This window comes from Python bivittatus, unplaced genomic scaffold (genome assembly GCF_059951505.1).
Source record: "Python bivittatus isolate LINGU-HERP-01145 unplaced genomic scaffold, Pbiv_v1 ctg000220_np1212, whole genome shotgun sequence".
Taxonomy (NCBI): Eukaryota; Metazoa; Chordata; class Lepidosauria; order Squamata; family Pythonidae; genus Python; species Python bivittatus.
This window is the reverse complement of record NW_028277048.1, coordinates 1,991,601-2,010,384: the sequence shown is the minus strand read 5'-3', so window position 1 is coordinate 2,010,384 and position 18,784 is coordinate 1,991,601. Positions and strand designations below refer to the sequence as shown.

General features: G+C 39.0%; 1 protein-coding gene across 1 annotated transcript; it reads right to left on the bottom strand.

Moving 5' to 3' along the window:
- Positions 1-1,744: 1,744 nt before the first annotated feature.
- TSPAN16 (tetraspanin 16) lies at positions 1,745-18,400 on the bottom strand. Its single transcript, XM_007423038.2, has 8 exons — positions 18,305-18,400; positions 14,154-14,220; positions 12,481-12,687; positions 7,063-7,137; positions 6,243-6,350; positions 4,649-4,783; positions 2,920-3,003; positions 1,745-2,089 (listed from the first exon to the last, which is right to left on the bottom strand). Exons 2-8 carry the CDS (start codon positions 14,211-14,213, stop codon positions 2,033-2,035), a joined length of 726 nt encoding a protein of 241 aa, XP_007423100.1. The 5' UTR covers positions 14,214-14,220; positions 18,305-18,400; the 3' UTR covers positions 1,745-2,032.
- Between the last annotated feature and the right edge of the window lie 384 nt (positions 18,401-18,784).

The window sequence follows — 18,784 nt, the reverse complement described above, 5'->3', positions numbered from 1 at the left end:
TCTGTCTGGGGGAACTGCATTAATTTATTTGTGATAATGTTTTCATTTATAGGACATCACCACAAAACTGCTACTTCCCTTTGAATTGCTAGGGAATCTGCAGACTTTGAGGACAGTCCATTTTCTCATTGGTGGGAATTCTTTTTTCCCCTTGCTTCTTGGTTTCAAACCAGCCATTACTCCCCCAACCCAGAGATTCAAGAAATTCCTTGAGCTTAATTTTTTCCTGTTTAGAACTTTCTTCCACAATCCAGTCACCATGATATCATGCAACCATGGCCACAGCTGTTGGGAAAATCACTGAGTTATAAAACTGCCTACATTTCAGCTTCACAATTCATGAGGGCTTTTGAATGCAACAGATGGATGGGTCAAGGTAGCTGGGAAGCTTCTGGAGAATTGCACTGCTTTTCTCTATAATCAATCTTCTCTGACACAGCTTCTCATTAGAGCAACTCTCTGATTTTTTGCAAATGACCAAATACACATACATGTACTGTGGATGGGAGGGATTTTGAAGAGATACCAATTTTGTGTGAAATAGGGATGAGAGACATTTTGTGGATAAATAGTAATAGCTGAGGGGTGGGGCAGTGATTTTGCTGGTCAGCAAAAGGGAAAAAGGGTGAGCGCGGATTTGACTCATGGTATTCTCTGTGTATTCTTTGTGGAAGATCAGTGGCAGTGAAGACAAACGTGGGTCTTCACTTTCAGACTCAAATTACTTTTCGAGAGATTGAACAGGGTGATACGGAAGTGCCCCATGATGAGATGCTTCATTGGAATGCTAGAAAAACTTAGGAATTCACCAATTCATTGTTATAAGTCTTGGTTGGTCGTGCTTGGTTTTAATGGTTGTTTTCAGTCTGGGTTGTCTTGTTTCATTTTATGTTTTTAATTGTTTTAATTATTGTATTTTGTAAATTGCCAGAGTCCACTGGAGTGGGCAGCTATATCAAATCTATTAAAGAGTAATAGTAATAATAATGATGATGATGATGATGATGAAGAAAGATCATCTTCTCTTTTTTGTTCCATATCAAGAAACTCCTAGCTCATGGCATCATTAATTAAAATTGTCCACTAATTCATCAAATACAGCTTCAGCTAATATTTCTGTTACTTAAATCTTAGCTATGTACTGAAATCAAAATAACTCCTAAAGATTAATCACTTAGTGACATATAAAAAGTATTTCATATGTTTTTTTAACTTGTAGTTATGTTTTGACTGTCTTTCAAAGTAAAGAATCATTGAGTTAGTAAAAGCCTGTACAGTATCACCTTCCAACATTGGGGAAATAACTATGGCAAGAGCAGTTAGATTATAATGAAAATGCTGAGAGTTAGATTATTATTAATGACACAAAGCCTGTGTTTCATTCATCAAATTTGCTTACTTAAATTTAAGTTGCTATCTCATACAGTATGCTTTCAAACCATTCCATGAGGCCAACACAAATAGTAACTTATGCTTTGTCATGGAACACTATGACACCACTAGGCTATTAACTGTGTCACTTCTGGGAAACAATTCTTCCTGGCCCTCATTCAAAGTTTCCAAAGAGGGATTATAGACATTTTTTATTCAGCTGTACTCTTGGTCTGCTTTGGGAATAGTACTGTTTCCCTGTGTGGTGGCTTCTGAACTCTCACCAGGTCAGCTAAGTCTGTCCATATGTCAATAAACGGGTCGTTGCAAACAACACTCAAATGTTTAATGTTCAGTTTTTCAAAGTAAATGTGCTCTCTAAAAACGTCCTGGGCTTCCCACCACATAGAACAAATGGTAGTAGATGAAGCCTATATATTTTCTTGGCAGGTCTGACTATATAATTATTTTTATAACAGTAAGGGGAAATTAATGTCTGATCAATAATCATTATCAATGAGGTTCAAGATCTGGTAGCTCTGTAGCTATACAAATCCATTGAAAGATACTGCTTTTTTCTGTTTATGAAAGAGGACAATTGTCCTATGTCTTTCACTGCAGGCATGGAGGCTGACATGGCTGGTGCTTGAAGTATTTTGCTTCAGACCTTTGTACCAATATGATGATAGAGGATCAAGGAGACGACCATGGCAGCCAGCTACAAAACAAAAAAAGAGGTGAAAGGAGATTGACATGAACAAGTTGCATGCTGTTTTACTAATCTGATGCACCCACTGACATAAACTGGATTTAAAATCTCCTCAAAGCCCGCTGAAGCTATTGCAGTTGCTTTTTTCTGGATTTCAGAAGGTTTATGATAACATTTTGGAGGAAAATTTGCACTAAAAAAAAAAAATGATATAGGCATAGCTGGCTCACTTTCTATGACAGTATATTCTGAAAACATCTAGACAACGTCTACAAATGTTGTAGGTGAATGAAAGCATCTTGCCCTAAATTCATGAAAGAGGGAAGATATTTCTGCTCTTAGAGGTGGTTCTTCTGCAACGATTTATCAATTCCTGTATCAGAAATGAGCTTAAGATAGCAGTCTCTGCAATATAACCCAGATCAGCAGATGTCTCTGAAGACCAGGACACAAGTGGAGACATTTTGCTGTGATGGAAAGGAAACAACATGGAGTATGATTTTAAATCTGCTGGTGCCATTCAGATTTTGGCATTATGATTACCAGAGTCTTTTAGAAGCACAAGAAATTTAGGCACTACAGATCTGAAGAATGCAGACTGGAGAAGGATGTTAAAAGATGTCCAAACTAGATCTGATCAAAAGAGGTAATCAGATGAATGATACAGTTCTTCTAGAGCCTCTGTCAAACAAAACAGTGAATCATAAGTTATCCACACTGTCTGGGCTCTCACAACAAACTGAGTCACAATCTAATTACTTTTGGAAAGCAGATTCTTGGGACTATATAAATAATGTCATGTAATTTGAGAACAGGAGAATGAGCCTATGTAAGCCTACCTCAACCATCCCAACTGCTACAGCTACTCCTCCGACAATCTTCCCATTGTGGTTCAGAAACATGTCAAATTCAAATAAGCAGCCCTGGAAAAAGAAAGTACATGATGTAGTGGAGAGCATTTCTTACCACATATCTGTGTTATTGAAGTCTCTTGATATCAATATCATTGTTGATATTGATACATGAGTCCTGGATCATGTTACCAGTTAGCTGAATTTCTTGGAACTCTCATAAAGACTTTAAAAAAAAAAGTAGGAATGGGGGCATAGTAGAAAAAATTCAGAAACCTTTATTTAAAAAGTGTATGCATTAGCATCATTTCTATAAAAAATATTTTTAGTTCTTGTCATTAGGCACCAATCTTGGAGACCATGGAAATTATTTTACTTGATTAGCTTGATTTTAGAAAGTTTGTGCATTTTTCTTTTAAAAAAAGTAGTTTAATGTATTGTAACCCTTGCTAAACAGCAAACAAATTAGTAAGATTCTTTTGCAGCTCTTCCTTGTTTCCTAGAAAAATGAACTCTGAACTGTACATGAAACATGGGAGGATACCCCCCAAATTATATTGAAAACAATTCACTCACTCACTCACTCACTCACTCACTCACTCACTCACTCACTCACTCACTCACTCACTCATTTTATATGACTGCCCACTTGCAACTGATTCTGGGAGGCCAATATTGAATCATATAAACCTCTGAAACTCATGTCCACAAAGAAAGCAGGTTCTGGGGTAAATACCAGGTTGAATCTTGACCATTCTGTTCTGAAACATTTGGTAACACTTTTGTATCTACTCCCACCAATTGTAACATGTGCATGATGCCAATTTTAATAGAGAATCATGTTTTCAGATTCAAATGTTGCATTCAGCTATTAATACATTATTTCTGTCCTCATGTATTGACAAAGGAAAACACATATTTTCATTTGTTATTTAAGGGACTTCCAAGCAGAGATGCAGATCCAATAGGGACTGTAAGAACCCCCTCCCACTGGTCAGATGATGCCACAGCTGATGGCTTGTGAAAGCAATCCTTTTCACGTGTTCCTGTAATTCAGGAATAGCTATAATAAGGCAGAAAATAACATTGTCCAAACAGCTTGCTTTTGTTCCCTGGTGCTGGAGAGGTACCTGTTTTCCTAGTGGGGGAGAGCCCCAATTTGTCCAACTGCCCAATTCGTGTTTCTTTTTCATGTTGGTGTGCTGGTTTGACTGGCTTAAGGGGTCCAAATGGAGTGATTCTGGCACGCCACTTTTATGTACTTTGAAGGGGACTGATGCAAACACAGAAGAACGTCAAATTTATTTCTTTTTCTTTGATTTCTTTAAGGAGAGGTGAAAAATCTTTTGGGGTGAGGCCTGGGGGCAGAGCAATGCAGTCCGTAACTGGTCAACAGCTGAACACTGACCAGATGGTAGTTCTGTGTGCTCAGCTATTGGGCCAAATCACCCAGTTCCCTGTGTATAAAAACATCCTGTTTTTGTAATGTCTTGAATTCCAACAGGATCTGAAATTATCAAAATTGCCCGGAACAATATCAAGTAGGCTTTGAATTGGGATCAAAAAGGTTTGGGGATGAAAAGGTTGGTTGTCCCCTCATTTTCCTCTAACAAAGGTTAGATGGGCTGCTTTGGTTTTAAACTCTTCTTAAAAGTAAACCTTGCCACAAAGCTTGAAAAGCAACCAGCCTTTTGTAATCTTTAGGAACCAAAGTTACCTGCTTTGTGTAGTCTATTTCAAATTGCTGGCATTCTCTGCTGGACAGGCAGCAAAGAGAAGGATATTTCTCATGAGTGTGATAGAAGTAGGAAGTGTTGAAATCGGCATAGTTGTTGAATCCACAGCAGTTCAGCTAAAAGAGAAAGATGCATCAGCTTTACAAAGATGGGGAAGGAGCCAGAAAGGATATTAACTATCAGGAAGCTGCTAAGACATAAACTCAGCATATATACATTTTGAGATTTATATCCAATTCATTCTGCCTAATGTCTTACAAACTACATAGGCCATTTTCTAAGGTTATTTCCAGATGTTGGTCAGAGGGCTGCACATATAAATTCAGTGTATTTTCTCAGTCCATGCCTTCCTCCTTACACTTTATGGATGCATGCACTGATTAAAACAAAAGAGTCTTGATGCAAGTGCAAATTAAATCATAAATGAAAAAAGATCTGGCCATGGGCTCAAGATCCTCCCCCACCCCCACCCGCCATGCACTGGTATTTACTTAAAATGTGCATGCTGCTGTATTGTAGCAAATTTCAAAATCAAACCTAGAATTTCTTTGAGTTAAACTGGAAGACAGGCAAACAGGAAGGTGGTGGCATGCCAGATAGCCATTCGAGCACTGGCATTATATTATCACAAGTTAATATTCAGCAGTTACTGGATTATATCCTATGTGAATATAAAATCTGAGGGGTAGTAAGAAAATATAGCATTGCTTCAGGGCATTATCATAATATGGTTCTTATTATAGATAGGCTAAAGAATCATTTGTGTGTGGATGATGAAAAATTCCAGCTCTTGATCTTAGGATATCACAAGAATAAACATCTTGATGCCTAGGAACTAGAAGCTCTATATTGATATCAGTATTAATATCCAGTATTTTTATTAAGATTATTCAACCGCAAAGTACTAAAATAACAAAATGCAAATATGTAAAACATAAAGCATATGTATATACTGTATGAGTCTTCCATTCTGCCATAAGCCTGTAACAAAATATATCATATAAAACCCAGGATATGTAAAATGTGTCAAATCAAATTATTTCAAAATTGAAGCATCCAATTTTGAGGGTACAATGGCTCCCCTCAAGTGTGAAACAACTGTTTTGACTGTGAAATGAGCCGCTTCAAATTCAAAACAGATGTCTCCCCCCACATTTGAGACTGCAAATTTCATACTCGAAACAAGATGTTTAAAATTTGGAACAGTTTGATTTGAAATGTTTTGCATACCACTATTGAAAAACAGAACACTTTCTATCCTAGTAAACTTATCTATGTCAACCAACAATAGTTCAACTAATCAACTAAAGTGGACCTTCTACTCCTAAAAATTATTTACTAGAAGGATATTCCACCAAAGAGTTTATTAAATATTGCCTTACAGAATTGGCTGCTACACAAAATTTGCCTGCAATGTGAGAAATTTCAGCTGATCACTGAAGACTACATGAAATATGAGTATCTCCATATACATCTCCATAAAATCTCAGGACTGTGCCACCTGCTACTGAATGTCTTTCAAAACCTCAACTATAAAAGAATGTAGTTAGAAATTGGACTTTCCAGCTGAATTACCTGCTTCATTGTAGTGTCCCAAATGGCTGTGAGGTCTTCTTGCCTCCCATAGTCTTCTTTTAAAGTCTTCATGGCCCAGTTTTTCAAATATTGAACAAATATATCTGTCTGGAGTAAGGAGGCATATTAATGGCAAATGATAATATTACTTCTATATAATACTTTTTAAAGTATAATTTTCCTTATCAGCTGTTCAAGATCCTTCACTATAGTTGGGTGAACTATGGTGATGCCCTGGAATAGTCATCAACATGCTAAATCAGCCTGTCCCAGTTTGGTGCTCTTCAGATCTGTTGGACTACAACTTCCAGATATCCCAGCAGGATGGGCACTGGATAGCACATGGTAAGATGGTGGGGAGGGAGGAAATACATAGATGCGAGAAAACAAGATCACTGCCCCCAAAAAAGAGGCCCTGGAAAAACAACTGACAGTGATGAATGAGGTTCAGAAGCAGTCATTTCATACTGGCAGGAAGAGAACCCAGGTCCTTCCATCTTATTTAGTCATTTATGAGCCTCATCCAAGGGCAGAACAGAGACTTGTTCTGATGCTCACTCTAGGACACTTCCAGGAGATTGGCACATTGCCCCACCTTATCAGCACCCCCTCACGTGCCCCAAACTCTACTCTTTGTTGTGTTTGTTAATATGAATATCCCTTTGGTATTTTTTCAGAACACAATGGAACTCTGCATCTTCTGTGCAAATTAGATAGTGTTACTTTTCTTTTGATAAATGACTCAGTTTGTCTTCATGATTTCTCACTGCAAAACTTGGACTGAAGAGGCATCAGTCTCCAAATGTTAGCCATAACTTACCACAGTGGAGAAAATCAGCACCACAACAGCACCCACTACTTCTGCTATGAAGATTACTAGTATAACTGCAAAGAACTGGAAACAGAGAATATGGTGTTCATTATCAGCAATAGCCAGAACTCTGACATGCCAGCTGAGGATTACAGCAGGCTCAGGGTATAGGCAAAATCTAATTAAAACAACCTCCCAATGTCTTTAAATAGAGAGATTCAACATTGCATCATATTACTGGTTCTAGTTGTCAGAAAGAGAAAGGGACATACTGCAGTGAGTAGGCAAGGTGTGCAATTCTTTATTTTGGTGAGTTTGTTCTCATAGTATCAGTAACATCTATGTAGCAACCCATTTTTATGTATACTCTACTTATACCCACTATAACTGATGTCCACATGGGCTATTGGTGAGATGGATGGAAGGCAGCAACATCATGCCAAAAATGATGTGGCCTGAGACTGTCCCCTGCCAACATTTGAGGGACACCCTATTTGACAGGATGGAGCAGCCAGATCTTTTAACAGACTTGTCTCTAAAGTGGGTAGGCTTCATAGAGAGATTAAGACACTTGTCAGGTGCTTCATAATGATGTTTGGTTAATCAAAGTTGTGAGTGATCCAGACTTCTGAAAGAGTTTAAATAATAGCTTTAATGTACTCTTTCAGATCCTTGTTCCTCACAGGACTGGAGCTTCTAGGAAAATATTTCTCATTATATTACCTGGCATGGCAAGGCTAGTGATTTGGAACTGCAGTGCCTTGTATCAAGCACTAGTGAATCCCAGCAGGGGCATCGGGTGGGGGGGTGTTAAGTCAAGATTGAAGTGCTGCTCCCTTTTAATGTATATCATGCGTGTGGGATTTCTATCATATGGCAGCCATCTTGACTTTTTTGACACCATCATATACACATTAACACCCACTATGTCCCTGAATTCCAGCTTTCTCCTGTCAAGATTCTATGATAGTTCCTTCTCCTAAGTGGCCTGTCTCTTTCTTTCCCTTGGAGAAATGTAATCACATTCTCACTTGCATCTCAAGCCAAAGCCTGTATCTTCATTTCTTACAGCCCACCAAAACACTTGTTATTGGCACCTGAGAGGCATTCATCGACAACAGTTGTAGTGTAGTCTATTTCTTCTATCATTTACAAAAAGCAGGAGACAAAAGTTTTAACAGTTTCTTTAAAAGGTAGTTAGATAGATGAGGCACTATAATACTGCAGAGAAGGGAATTTCCATGTTAACAAGTTTGAATTAATTCATATTCTAAATTGTTGAAAGGTATAATACATTAAGCGATCCTGACTTGATACTCCAAGCAATGATGTCAAGGAAGGAAAGCAAGAAAAATATTTCATAGTAAGATGGTTTTCATTTCTAAACCACTATGAGAGAAGGCTTCTGAGATAGCCAAAAAAACAGACAAATGGATTATCAAACAAATCAACCCAGAGTTCTCACCTGAGGCACAAAAGACCAGGCTCAAATTACCCTACTTTGGACATGTTATGTGAAGACCTAGTTCCCTGGAGAAGACACTACTGCTGGGAAAGGTGGAAGGAAAGAGAAGAAGAGGATGGCCAGCAGCAAGGTGGGTGGACTCAGTTACAGTGGCAATAGGTAGGTACATTGTTGGAAGACCTGAAGGACCAGGTTAGGGACAGATCATCATGGAGAAAATCTATGTGGTCACCAAGGGTCGACATTGACTTGATGGCACATAATCAATCAATGAGAGGGAAACTCTGAGATACAAGCATTGCAATGTGAATGCATTTTTCCGTTATTGTGAACCATTATTGTAATGCTATTTTTATTTATTATTTTATTTCTTTTATATGATAATTTAAAATAGTTTAGTTATCAGTAAAGGATGTGTAATGGAATGTGAGAATGACCAACACAGTTCTAACATTCTCTTTCAACTGTCTTTTAGGTAAAAATCCACATTGATCCTCATGAATAAATTATCACAAAATTATTTTCAGTCTTTCAGTTAAAATCATTGTAAACAATTTATAGTCATTATTCAGCAATGATATTGGTCTAATTCCTTGCTAAAGTCAAGTCTTGTCCTTCTTTAGGTATTAATGTTATATTAGCCTCTTTCCAAATCTCTGATATTTTTCCACCCCGTAAAATAGAATTCATTGTATTTTGTAAAGATTGTAAAAGTTCATCCTCAAAGCATTTATAATACAAACTTGATAGTCCATCTGGCCCTAGTTTACTCTTTTTAATTGCTTCTGAAACTTCCCTTATTGTTTGATTTGATGGACAATTTAGTTGATATATGGAGACAGAAGAATGGTAGTTCAAGAGAGTACACCTATTTTTCAGAAAGACACAAATCTTTTTCAAGAATAGATATGATTTGGATTTCAAGAGACTTGGCTACTAAAATTTCTAAAGTAGAGATATTACTAAAGACTTTCTCAGATCATAGTCCTGTGAGTCTGGTTTATCAAAGAAAATCTAATTCTTTCAGATGGAGATTAAATGAAATGTTGTTACAGAAGGATGAAATTGTTGAGGACTGTAAAAAGAAATTAAAATAATTTTTTGAAAATAATTTAAATAAAGGTACTGACATGAGAATGGTTTGGGATGCAAGCAAAGCCTTTATCAGAGGTTACCTGATACAATATAATTCTGAACTTAAGTAGAAGAGGCAAGAGAAAATACAAAATATTTTGGATGAGATTAAAAGAAATGAAGAAGAATCAAAGAACTCCTCGGGGAATACAAATATCTCCCAACAAATTAAGATTCTACAGCAACAGTAATCTATGTTAACAATGAGAGAAATGGAAATAAAATTGAATTATGCAGAGCAAAGAAATTTTGAATTTGCAAATAAACCAGGGAAATGGTTGGCTAACAAACTGTGAAAAGAAAAAGAAAAGAGAATGATATTAAAGGTACAAGAAGGAGATACTGTATTAATGAATAATGTGGCCATACAAAAAACATTTTATCAATACTACTCTAAACCCTTTCCCAGAGATTAAGCAAATCAACCCAGTGGCTTTTTGTTTGCAGTTGCTGACATCAGTGGAGATTCACCCAATGTCCACTGGTCTTTGCTTGTAAAGGAAGCTCCCCCCTGCACTCTATGTTCACAAACAGTACCCCCCCCCCCAGTCTAGGAAACAGGGAGGAAGAGTATGAGGCGGAAGTGGTGTTGGACTCTAGATGCAGAGGGAAGTGGGTCAAGTACTTAATACACTGGAAAGGCTACCCAGAGTCAGAAAGATCACGGGAGGCAGCAATGGATGTCCACTTTCACGACCAGTACCCCAGCAAATCCCATCCTCAGCAACTACCAGCCTTGCAGGAGTTAGATGCTGACCAAGATGAGTGGGAGGAGTTTTTCTGTGGGCTGGAGGGGCCTCAGGAATAGCAAGAGACTGAGTAGGGGGAAATGAATCAGTTCCTTCCACATCAGACATGCAGGACCAATGGGAGTGGGAGCAACAGATTTCTGAGGGAGGAGCGGCAGTCACTTTGACTGGAGCAGATGGTTTACGAGAAGCCTCATGTGATCTTGGGAGTTATCGGGAGAGGAGACCTACGCAGCTGCATCTCATTCTCATAGCCCACAGCCTGTTTCCCCTGGGAACTTGGAAGGGGGGGGGATGAGTCTGAAGAGGAGGGTGATGTAATGGGATGTGAGAATAACCTTGGAAGGGGGGGAGAGATACTGCCTAGGGAATGATCTGATAAAAAGGGGAGGAGCCCCCAACTGGGTAACAGAGAGAGAAAGAAACTTAGAAAGGACCCACCCTAACTGATCAGGTGATAAATAGGGATGGTGGGAGATTTGTAGTTTCAGACTTGCAAGGTTCTGTTAATGTAGCCTAAATAAGTAGAAGTAGCTCATCTGGTCGTGTTTCCTGTCTGGTTTACCTGGGAGGGCTGACAGGATGGGTGATGGTGGTCTGTTATATTCCCAAACCCCATGTGGTCTTCCCTAAACATTTGTTCATGCTAGTGAAGTAATATGCTTCACAAGAGCAAAGCATTTATTGCTAGGGAATAACAGATTTACTATGGCCATGAACCCCCCTACCTTAAGGAACTTCAGTTAGTTCAGATTATTCCCTGAAACAGTGTTCAAAGGATTTAGAGTTGCCTCCAGAAATGTACCAAAATTTCATTCTTGTTATAGGTGAAGCAGACAGCTAAAGAAAAGAGTCATCTTATCATGCTAAAGTTCTTTGTGATCTAGTTTTAATATTCTGCACAATCTAATACTATACAGATCTATTCAGAAATAAATACCCTTTAGTGTGATGAATCTAGCTCTTGGATAAGAATATATTGCAGCAGGGATATAGGAGTGCAGCGTAATTAAATTATAAAACAAATTTGTAAATTTGAAGTACTAAATTCTTATGCCTAGATTTTACAATCTAATATAAATAATTTTAACTGATATTAATGTATAAAGAGCTAAGATTGTTTGGCCTATTAGCTAGAAAAAGCTCTCTTTACTAATTGTATGGAAATAGCTGATTAAATACTCTGATACAGCTACAGTCGATAATACATTCATTGGAAAAATAAATAACAATAATATTCAAATAACTTGTATATGCATTTTGTATACATTCATAAATTTTCCAGATCAGAAGGAGAATTGGAGTGCGAGATGGCTTTGAAGAAAATATGCGGCAGCTAATTACAAAAACATCAGGTAAGCCTGGGAGGACAGGAAAAGGTGAGGAAGAAACTCAAGATTAGCCTGCCTTCACTCTCTTGGGTATAAGAGGAAGGGAAAGAGAAACTCTGTCAGACTTTCAAGATTCTGTTATTATAGCCTATATCAATAAAGTAGAGTTCTTTACTGCTTGTGGTGCTTGTTTTCTGACCTGGTCTGCCTTGAAGGGCTGACAGTTTTATTTCAAATGTCAAATAGCATTCAGTACTAGGGCTGTGCAGCACTTTGAATTTGAAAGCATAAGATGCTTCAGGGCATGTCCTCAGAACCTATCTATAACTCCTTCAAACTTTCATCAATCTTTTGCTGATAAAGAAAGAATTCAAGCTGGATAATTCTTTGTACCAACTATCAACATATTAAGAGAATTCTAAGTAACAGAAAATAGTATTCCTGCCCATCTAACTGGAATTTTTTAGTAACACCACTATTGAAAACTGACTTCAACCCAGCCTCAGAAACTAAATGTAAGTCAAACATGCTTGAAAAAGGGCCTGGTGATCCCTTCATGATGAATGCTGGTTCTCATTTATTATGGATTGTACCTAGCATGTCAAGATTCAGAAGGACTGGGAGACAGAAAAAGTCCAGGAGCGTAAGTTAAGTCAGGATGTGAGTAACCCTGTGTGAACCTTACAGCCTAGCAACTTCATGACACCCATGTTTGGCCCATGGCAAAAATTTTTTGCAGATCACTTACCACTAGCAAAAGACATCTGCTTTCTTTCATAGCTCCCCAACATCCCAAAAAGCCCATGATGAAAAGGAAGGTGCCAACTGCCATGCACAAATAACCCACGTGGAGCAGAAGCATCAACTGTGGTGCAGCAACGCCAAGGATCTTCACAAAGGAATCACCATCTACCTTCACCCAGATACCAATGCCCAGCAAAGCCAGGCCCCCTAGCTGGGAGGAAAAGGGAGAGAAATCAGAAGGTATTTCTGCACTAGAAAGCCCTAATTCTGCAATAAAAACTTTGGAATTCTGAGCAAAAAGGACTGATCTTTCTTAATAAAAAGCAGAGAATGGGCATTAAAATCCATTCAGAGTTTGGTGGAACATTTCAGCCATAACTACTGTATCCTTTCAAAAGATGATTGCTATATCTAACTATATATATCTGCAGGCTATATAGGTAGTCCTCGCTTAACGTCCATTCATTCAGCGACCATCTGAAGCATTTACGACCACCTTTTGGTGGCCTGCCTACCCCTGCTGCCAGTTGCCCATGCTGCTACGCCTGCCATTGCCCCGCTTGTGTACCCCGTGCAACTACTGTACTGGCTCAGGGCCTCCATTCACACTCCACCCAGGGCTTCCATTTGCACCCCATCCAGGACCTCTGTTGACACGCCAGCCAGGGCCTTCTTTTGCACCAGCACAGCAGAGCCTTCTTTTTTGTGCCAGCCTTCTTTTGTGCACCAGCCAGGGCCTTCTTTCGTGAAAGAAGGCCCTGGCTGGCACACAAATGGAGGCCTTGGCCAGTGTGCGAGTGAAGCCCCGCTGCACCAGTGCGAAAGGAGGCAGCATGAAAGAAGGCTCCGGCTGGCACAGTAGTGGCATGTGGTGTGGTGGGTGGTGGGCACGGTGGTGGCGGGCAGGGCTGGGTGGCAGTGGTAGCCAGTGTCAGCAGATAGATAGGAGGCCAAAACAGCAGAGATGGATGAGGACAGAGGTGGCTGAGGGGAATTGAAGTGGAGGCAGTCCCTTACCTTTTTCTAAGAATGGCTTGGATCCAGGTGGGTCCTCGCTTAACGACTGCGTGGGATTCACTCAATGACAGCAACTGGGATTGCCAGAACTGCTGTTGCTAAGCGGAGTGGTCACGTGATGTTTCACTTAATGACCTCATTGCTTAGCGACAGAGTTGCTGGTCCCAGTTAAGGTCATTAAATGAGGACTACTTGTACTGAGAGTGGAACTACATGTTGGTGAGCAAATACACATACTGGAATACAGTAGATGAACTTGCAGGGAAGATGAACAACAGGAGATGATACTTAATCCTTCAGTTATCCCATGCAATTATCTCTATCAGACAATGCTGGATAGGGAAGCATTTGCTAAGAACTGGAGGATGGAAGAAATGTTTCCCATTCCCAATGAATGCCATTACATTACAAGAGAAATGTGGGTGGGAAATCTTTTTTTTTCTTTTCGTATTAGTTCTATTTTATGAACAATGGAACATGTTGAGATTGCTTCCTCATTCTGAGTGTTTTCGCACGTGGCTTATACTGCTATTGAACTTCTCACATCTGCGCATCACAGTTATTTTGCAAAAGTGTCGTTTATGCATCTGTTCAAGCTCCTGAGCTATTTATCCAACTCTCTGCCACAACGGATTGCCATCCACCCTAGCATATACTCACAAAGATCACTCCATTAAATATAAACATCATCATCTTCAGGAAGAAGAAACAGATATTCATTTTGTACCTGTAGCCAAGAGAATAATAATTATCATCTGGGTGAGGAAACCATAGAAGCCTGGCAGTTAGTGTAGGATTTGGCCCCATTTTTTTAATACCAGGGTCCCACAAAATAAAGACACTAAACTTAGTGACAATTTTGTGATTTTGGTAGTACAATTTAAGAAGCAGTACAGAAGTAGTACAATTTGAGAAACAGCTTAACACTTAACAGCTTAACATCAGTTTTCTATTACTTGTCATTTGCTGCCAAATATTCCTACAAAATTTAAATAGTTGAAAAATTCAGCCCCACCCTCTCCAACAACATTACCATGTCATTGCAATGCCTCATACAACTGTCTCAGGTGCTTCCAGAATTAGGAGTGCAGACATATATATACTTGCCCATCATGCTTTTCTGTTTTGGGGTATCAACATTATCCAAAATACAGAAAAGGAATCAGAAACAATGTTAAAGAAATTAAAGACATGAACTGGAAAAAAGGAAAGGAAATACAACTAATTCTAGTTTATACTGACACCGTTCAATATAACGAACTTTTCTATTCTTACTTCTCACATATACATATATCAATTTATACATTGCCTTTTGTTCTTTAAACTTCTCACCTCTCTTTTTTTCAGGATTTCATCTACTTCATCCAACCATGATTCTCTTGGTTTTTCTCTTTCCTCTTGACCCATTCACTCTTTTTTCATATATTTGTTTTTCAACTCAACATTTGGTCTATGTGACTAAACCATCTCAACATGCTTCTGTCATACATTTTGCCATCTTTAGTAAATGTTCTACCAAAGTACACAAATTCATCTACTTGCTCTAGTTTTTCATAATTTATGTATAGCTTTCCATTGTTCACTGCATTTATCCTGGTCTTTCATAAATTAATTTTTAGATCCATGTTACTCATTGCATATACAATCTAACATTAGCTGCAATTCATCCGGGTTCTTAGCCAATCATATGGCATCATCTGCATACAAAAGTACACAAACATTTGTGTCCCCCAAAAACACACTTCTGGGTGGTCTTCAAGGTTCAGTCCCATGTAGAGCACATTATAGTAGTCTGTGAGGTGACAAGGTGATATGTGGGATGACAATGGTACTGGTGACTGTAGCCAGGGTCTGTTGCTCCAGCATCAATCACAAGTGGTGCATTAGATGAAAATGGGCAAAGGCCCTCTTGTCAACAGCTTCTATCAACTATTCCTGCAGGAGTTGAGAGTCCAGGAGCACCCCGAGATTGCATACCAGCTCTTTCTGGGGGAGCCCAGCTCCATCCAGAGCTAAAGTTGGTATTATCCCAGTGTTAATTAGTTTCTGAAACCACCGCACTCTTCCTTGCCTCTTCAACACTAATGCACAATAACTGTCACTGCCAAAGCAACCAGTAAAACTACAACTTTCATCCTTATAGGGAATCAAATGTAGCCATGCTCCTCTGTATAGGCTGGGGTTCCACAGTATATAAGCCAAAACCAACAACCACGTTATAGCTCAGCTTAATGTGTAATTCCAGCTGCATGCACCTTCAATAGCTCAGCAGTGTGAGCCAGGCATCACCAGGGCCCAAATTAAGCACCTCAGAAGCCCTCCACATAGCCAGAGACTTGCATCAGCTTCAAGCACTGTTTACACCTCACTCAGGAATGAGCTGGGGGGGGGGGGTACCTTGCTCAATTTGAGAGATTATCACAGCCCCAGTTAAAAAAAAATAGCATGATAAAATTTAACCTGGTGATCATGGCAGGACATGAGATAATGTGAAGAAGAACATCAAGGAAGGATCTACTTGCAGTGGCCTACTTGTATTTACAGGGGCAAAGGAACTAAGGCAGGTATTGTAAGAGTTTCAGCTTGAATCCATGTAAGAGATGCTGGATGGAAGAGTGCTGGAGTGAACCTTGTGATATTAATCACTCTTGCCTCTCTCAACCAACTTGGTTCAAGATAAATGGCCCGAAAGAGAAAGCAAGGGAAACAATATGTTATTGTTTTTCTTGACTACCAAATAAAGACATTTTTTGTCCTTTCCTCCACCCTACTTTCCTCCACCCTACTGTCTGTGACTGGAGAACCCCTTGTTAAGAAATTAGTAGCACAGCTCTGACCCCACTTACTCTGGCAGGTGACATCAGATTCACTAAAGATCTGTGTCTTAGAAGTAGGAGAATGGGAATGCAGTCCTTTTCCCCCTTCAGGTCCTCAATGTTGTGTTGTCACTACAGACAGTGCTCTCCAGAGAAATGAGGATGGCTGCAATTGAACTGTAACCAATGACTCTAGGCCATTTTGCCAGCATCCTTCAGTTGATAACTCAGGCTTGTTTTCTTTGCTGCTGCTGGAGACAAGCTGAAGCTGTTGCTTAGCAGCACCAAAACACCTGTTATTTTCTTGGAACTGCCAAGCTCTGGTTTCTGGTAGGCAAGAGATCTCCACCAGGGCCTTTGTATTGTGCATTTACTACATCCTTTAGATCAGGGAGGCAAAAGTGTCAATCTCTTGCCTTCTCAAATTAATCGAGGGAACAGAACTATGACACCAAGATGCCTTTTTTGGGGGCTACCTGGTATCCTCTGTACATATAGATATGTACTGCAGTCCTTGTGGTAAGAACCAGATTAAATCTTACCCTAGGAGATTATTTCCATTATCATAACTAATTGCTGGATTTGCTCTTCTTCAGCTTAGGATCCTTGGCTTCCTGCTGAATTATTTCCACAGACTTTGACCCAATATTCCATTTCCTGAATTTTATAGCCTCAATTCTCTGTTGATGAACTTTGTATGCTTCTCATTAAGCCCACTGAGATACCCACCCTGGAAACCAATGCCAGGGAATTGCAAAGTGCAGACCATCTTTTGACAGATAAGATTGTAGCTCATCCTGGATTTGGGCTATATTAACATGTTATATACATTGGGGTATATGATTTCATGTTGAGGTATGACACTGTGTTTATGATCCAATACATTCACCTCCCTAGGAGAAAAAGAAACAAATTTCTGCTAAAGCATATTTAGGGTTTAGGAACAGCATCTGAAAGGTCTATGACTATCTTTGATTTTTCTAAATTACACTGAATTCAGAGCCTGAGGATCATTTTGGATATTCATATTTGGAAATTATTCTTGTGAATTCTTGTGAAGACTGAAATGAAGCAGTCTTTCTCAAGCTACTGCTCTCCAAGTATCTAAGATCATCATACCTTGGGTATGTTCATCAAGACCTGAGGTGTGTGAAAAAGGTGCGTGCTACCCTCCAGTTTTTGTGATGGAATTGTGTTATGAATCTATACATTTCTTCAAATGGTCTAGACCTATGCTAACAGAAGCTATGAGTCAAAAGCTCCACAATACAACCCTGATGGTTACACTGAAGTTGAATTTCCTATCTACATAACAGTAGAAATAACACAGTGTTGCTGAAAGAAAATATCGCTGTGGGCTGGTATGTCTGTAGATATCCTTGAAATGCTGTATAAACAATACATTATTCTGAATTTTTTAAACATTACAGCACCTATGTGGCAAATACACAGATATCTCCATGGGCTTCACAAGAGCTTGGCAGTGATGCAATACTTGTGAAGTTCCACTATATTCACAAGTAATTAGAAATTATAGGCAATTTTAAATTTGATAAACTATTCCAGAGGCAGTTACCATCATTTGTATGTTCAGTTTTATAGTTCTCTCTGGCTGTAGACTGGCTAGGCAATTATCTAGTTTCTGATGAGGTTCCATCTTCAGTTTGGGGGAAAGAATGAACTCCAGTGTGACAACTATTTAGACCACTATAGATTGGTTTTAGGGTGATGAGATATAAAATTAGACAACTTGAATATTGTATCTTGACTCATTATTTTCAAGAAAATTGGGCATCGTTAACCCCTACAGGATATAATAAACCTTCTGATTTTTAATTATTTGCATATTTCTGTCATAATGCTGGAACTTCACAGCCCTATTCTTTCTTAATCCGTCTAGCACATCCCTTAAAATTTTATACTCAAACCACAACACTTTGCGTTCAGTTCAGTGCATCCAATGTAACTATTACTCTACTCTCAAACAGTGCTTACCTTTGGGAAATTTTCAATCAAGAAATTTGTCCCTGTAGCCCCAGCACCTCCTATGTGCTTGGTTTCCTGGATATCATGAGCTACTATTGACCAAATATACATGTATGCCTACAGCTGCACTTTCTCTCTTTGCCCTTCAGCGCCTGGTGTTTCTGAAGCTTATCTCTCTCCCTCTTTGCTCCTCACCTCCTAGTTTAGAAAAAGGGAGGAGAAAATGCAAGGTCTCTGGAGAAGATGCTAGTTCTTTAACCCTTTATTTCCAGAGAGGAACCCAATAATTACAGACCTCAAACTGTATCTGAGGGGCTTGCATCTTCCTCAGGAAGTACTAGACACTTAGCTGATTTTGAGTGTTATTACTGAATTCAAGTCCTATCCATCCATCCTTGGGCAATAGTTGAAAATGTATATCATGTTTAGGGCTCATTAAAAAAGAGAGTGAAACAAGAATGCTGCTATACAAATACTGTATATACAAAT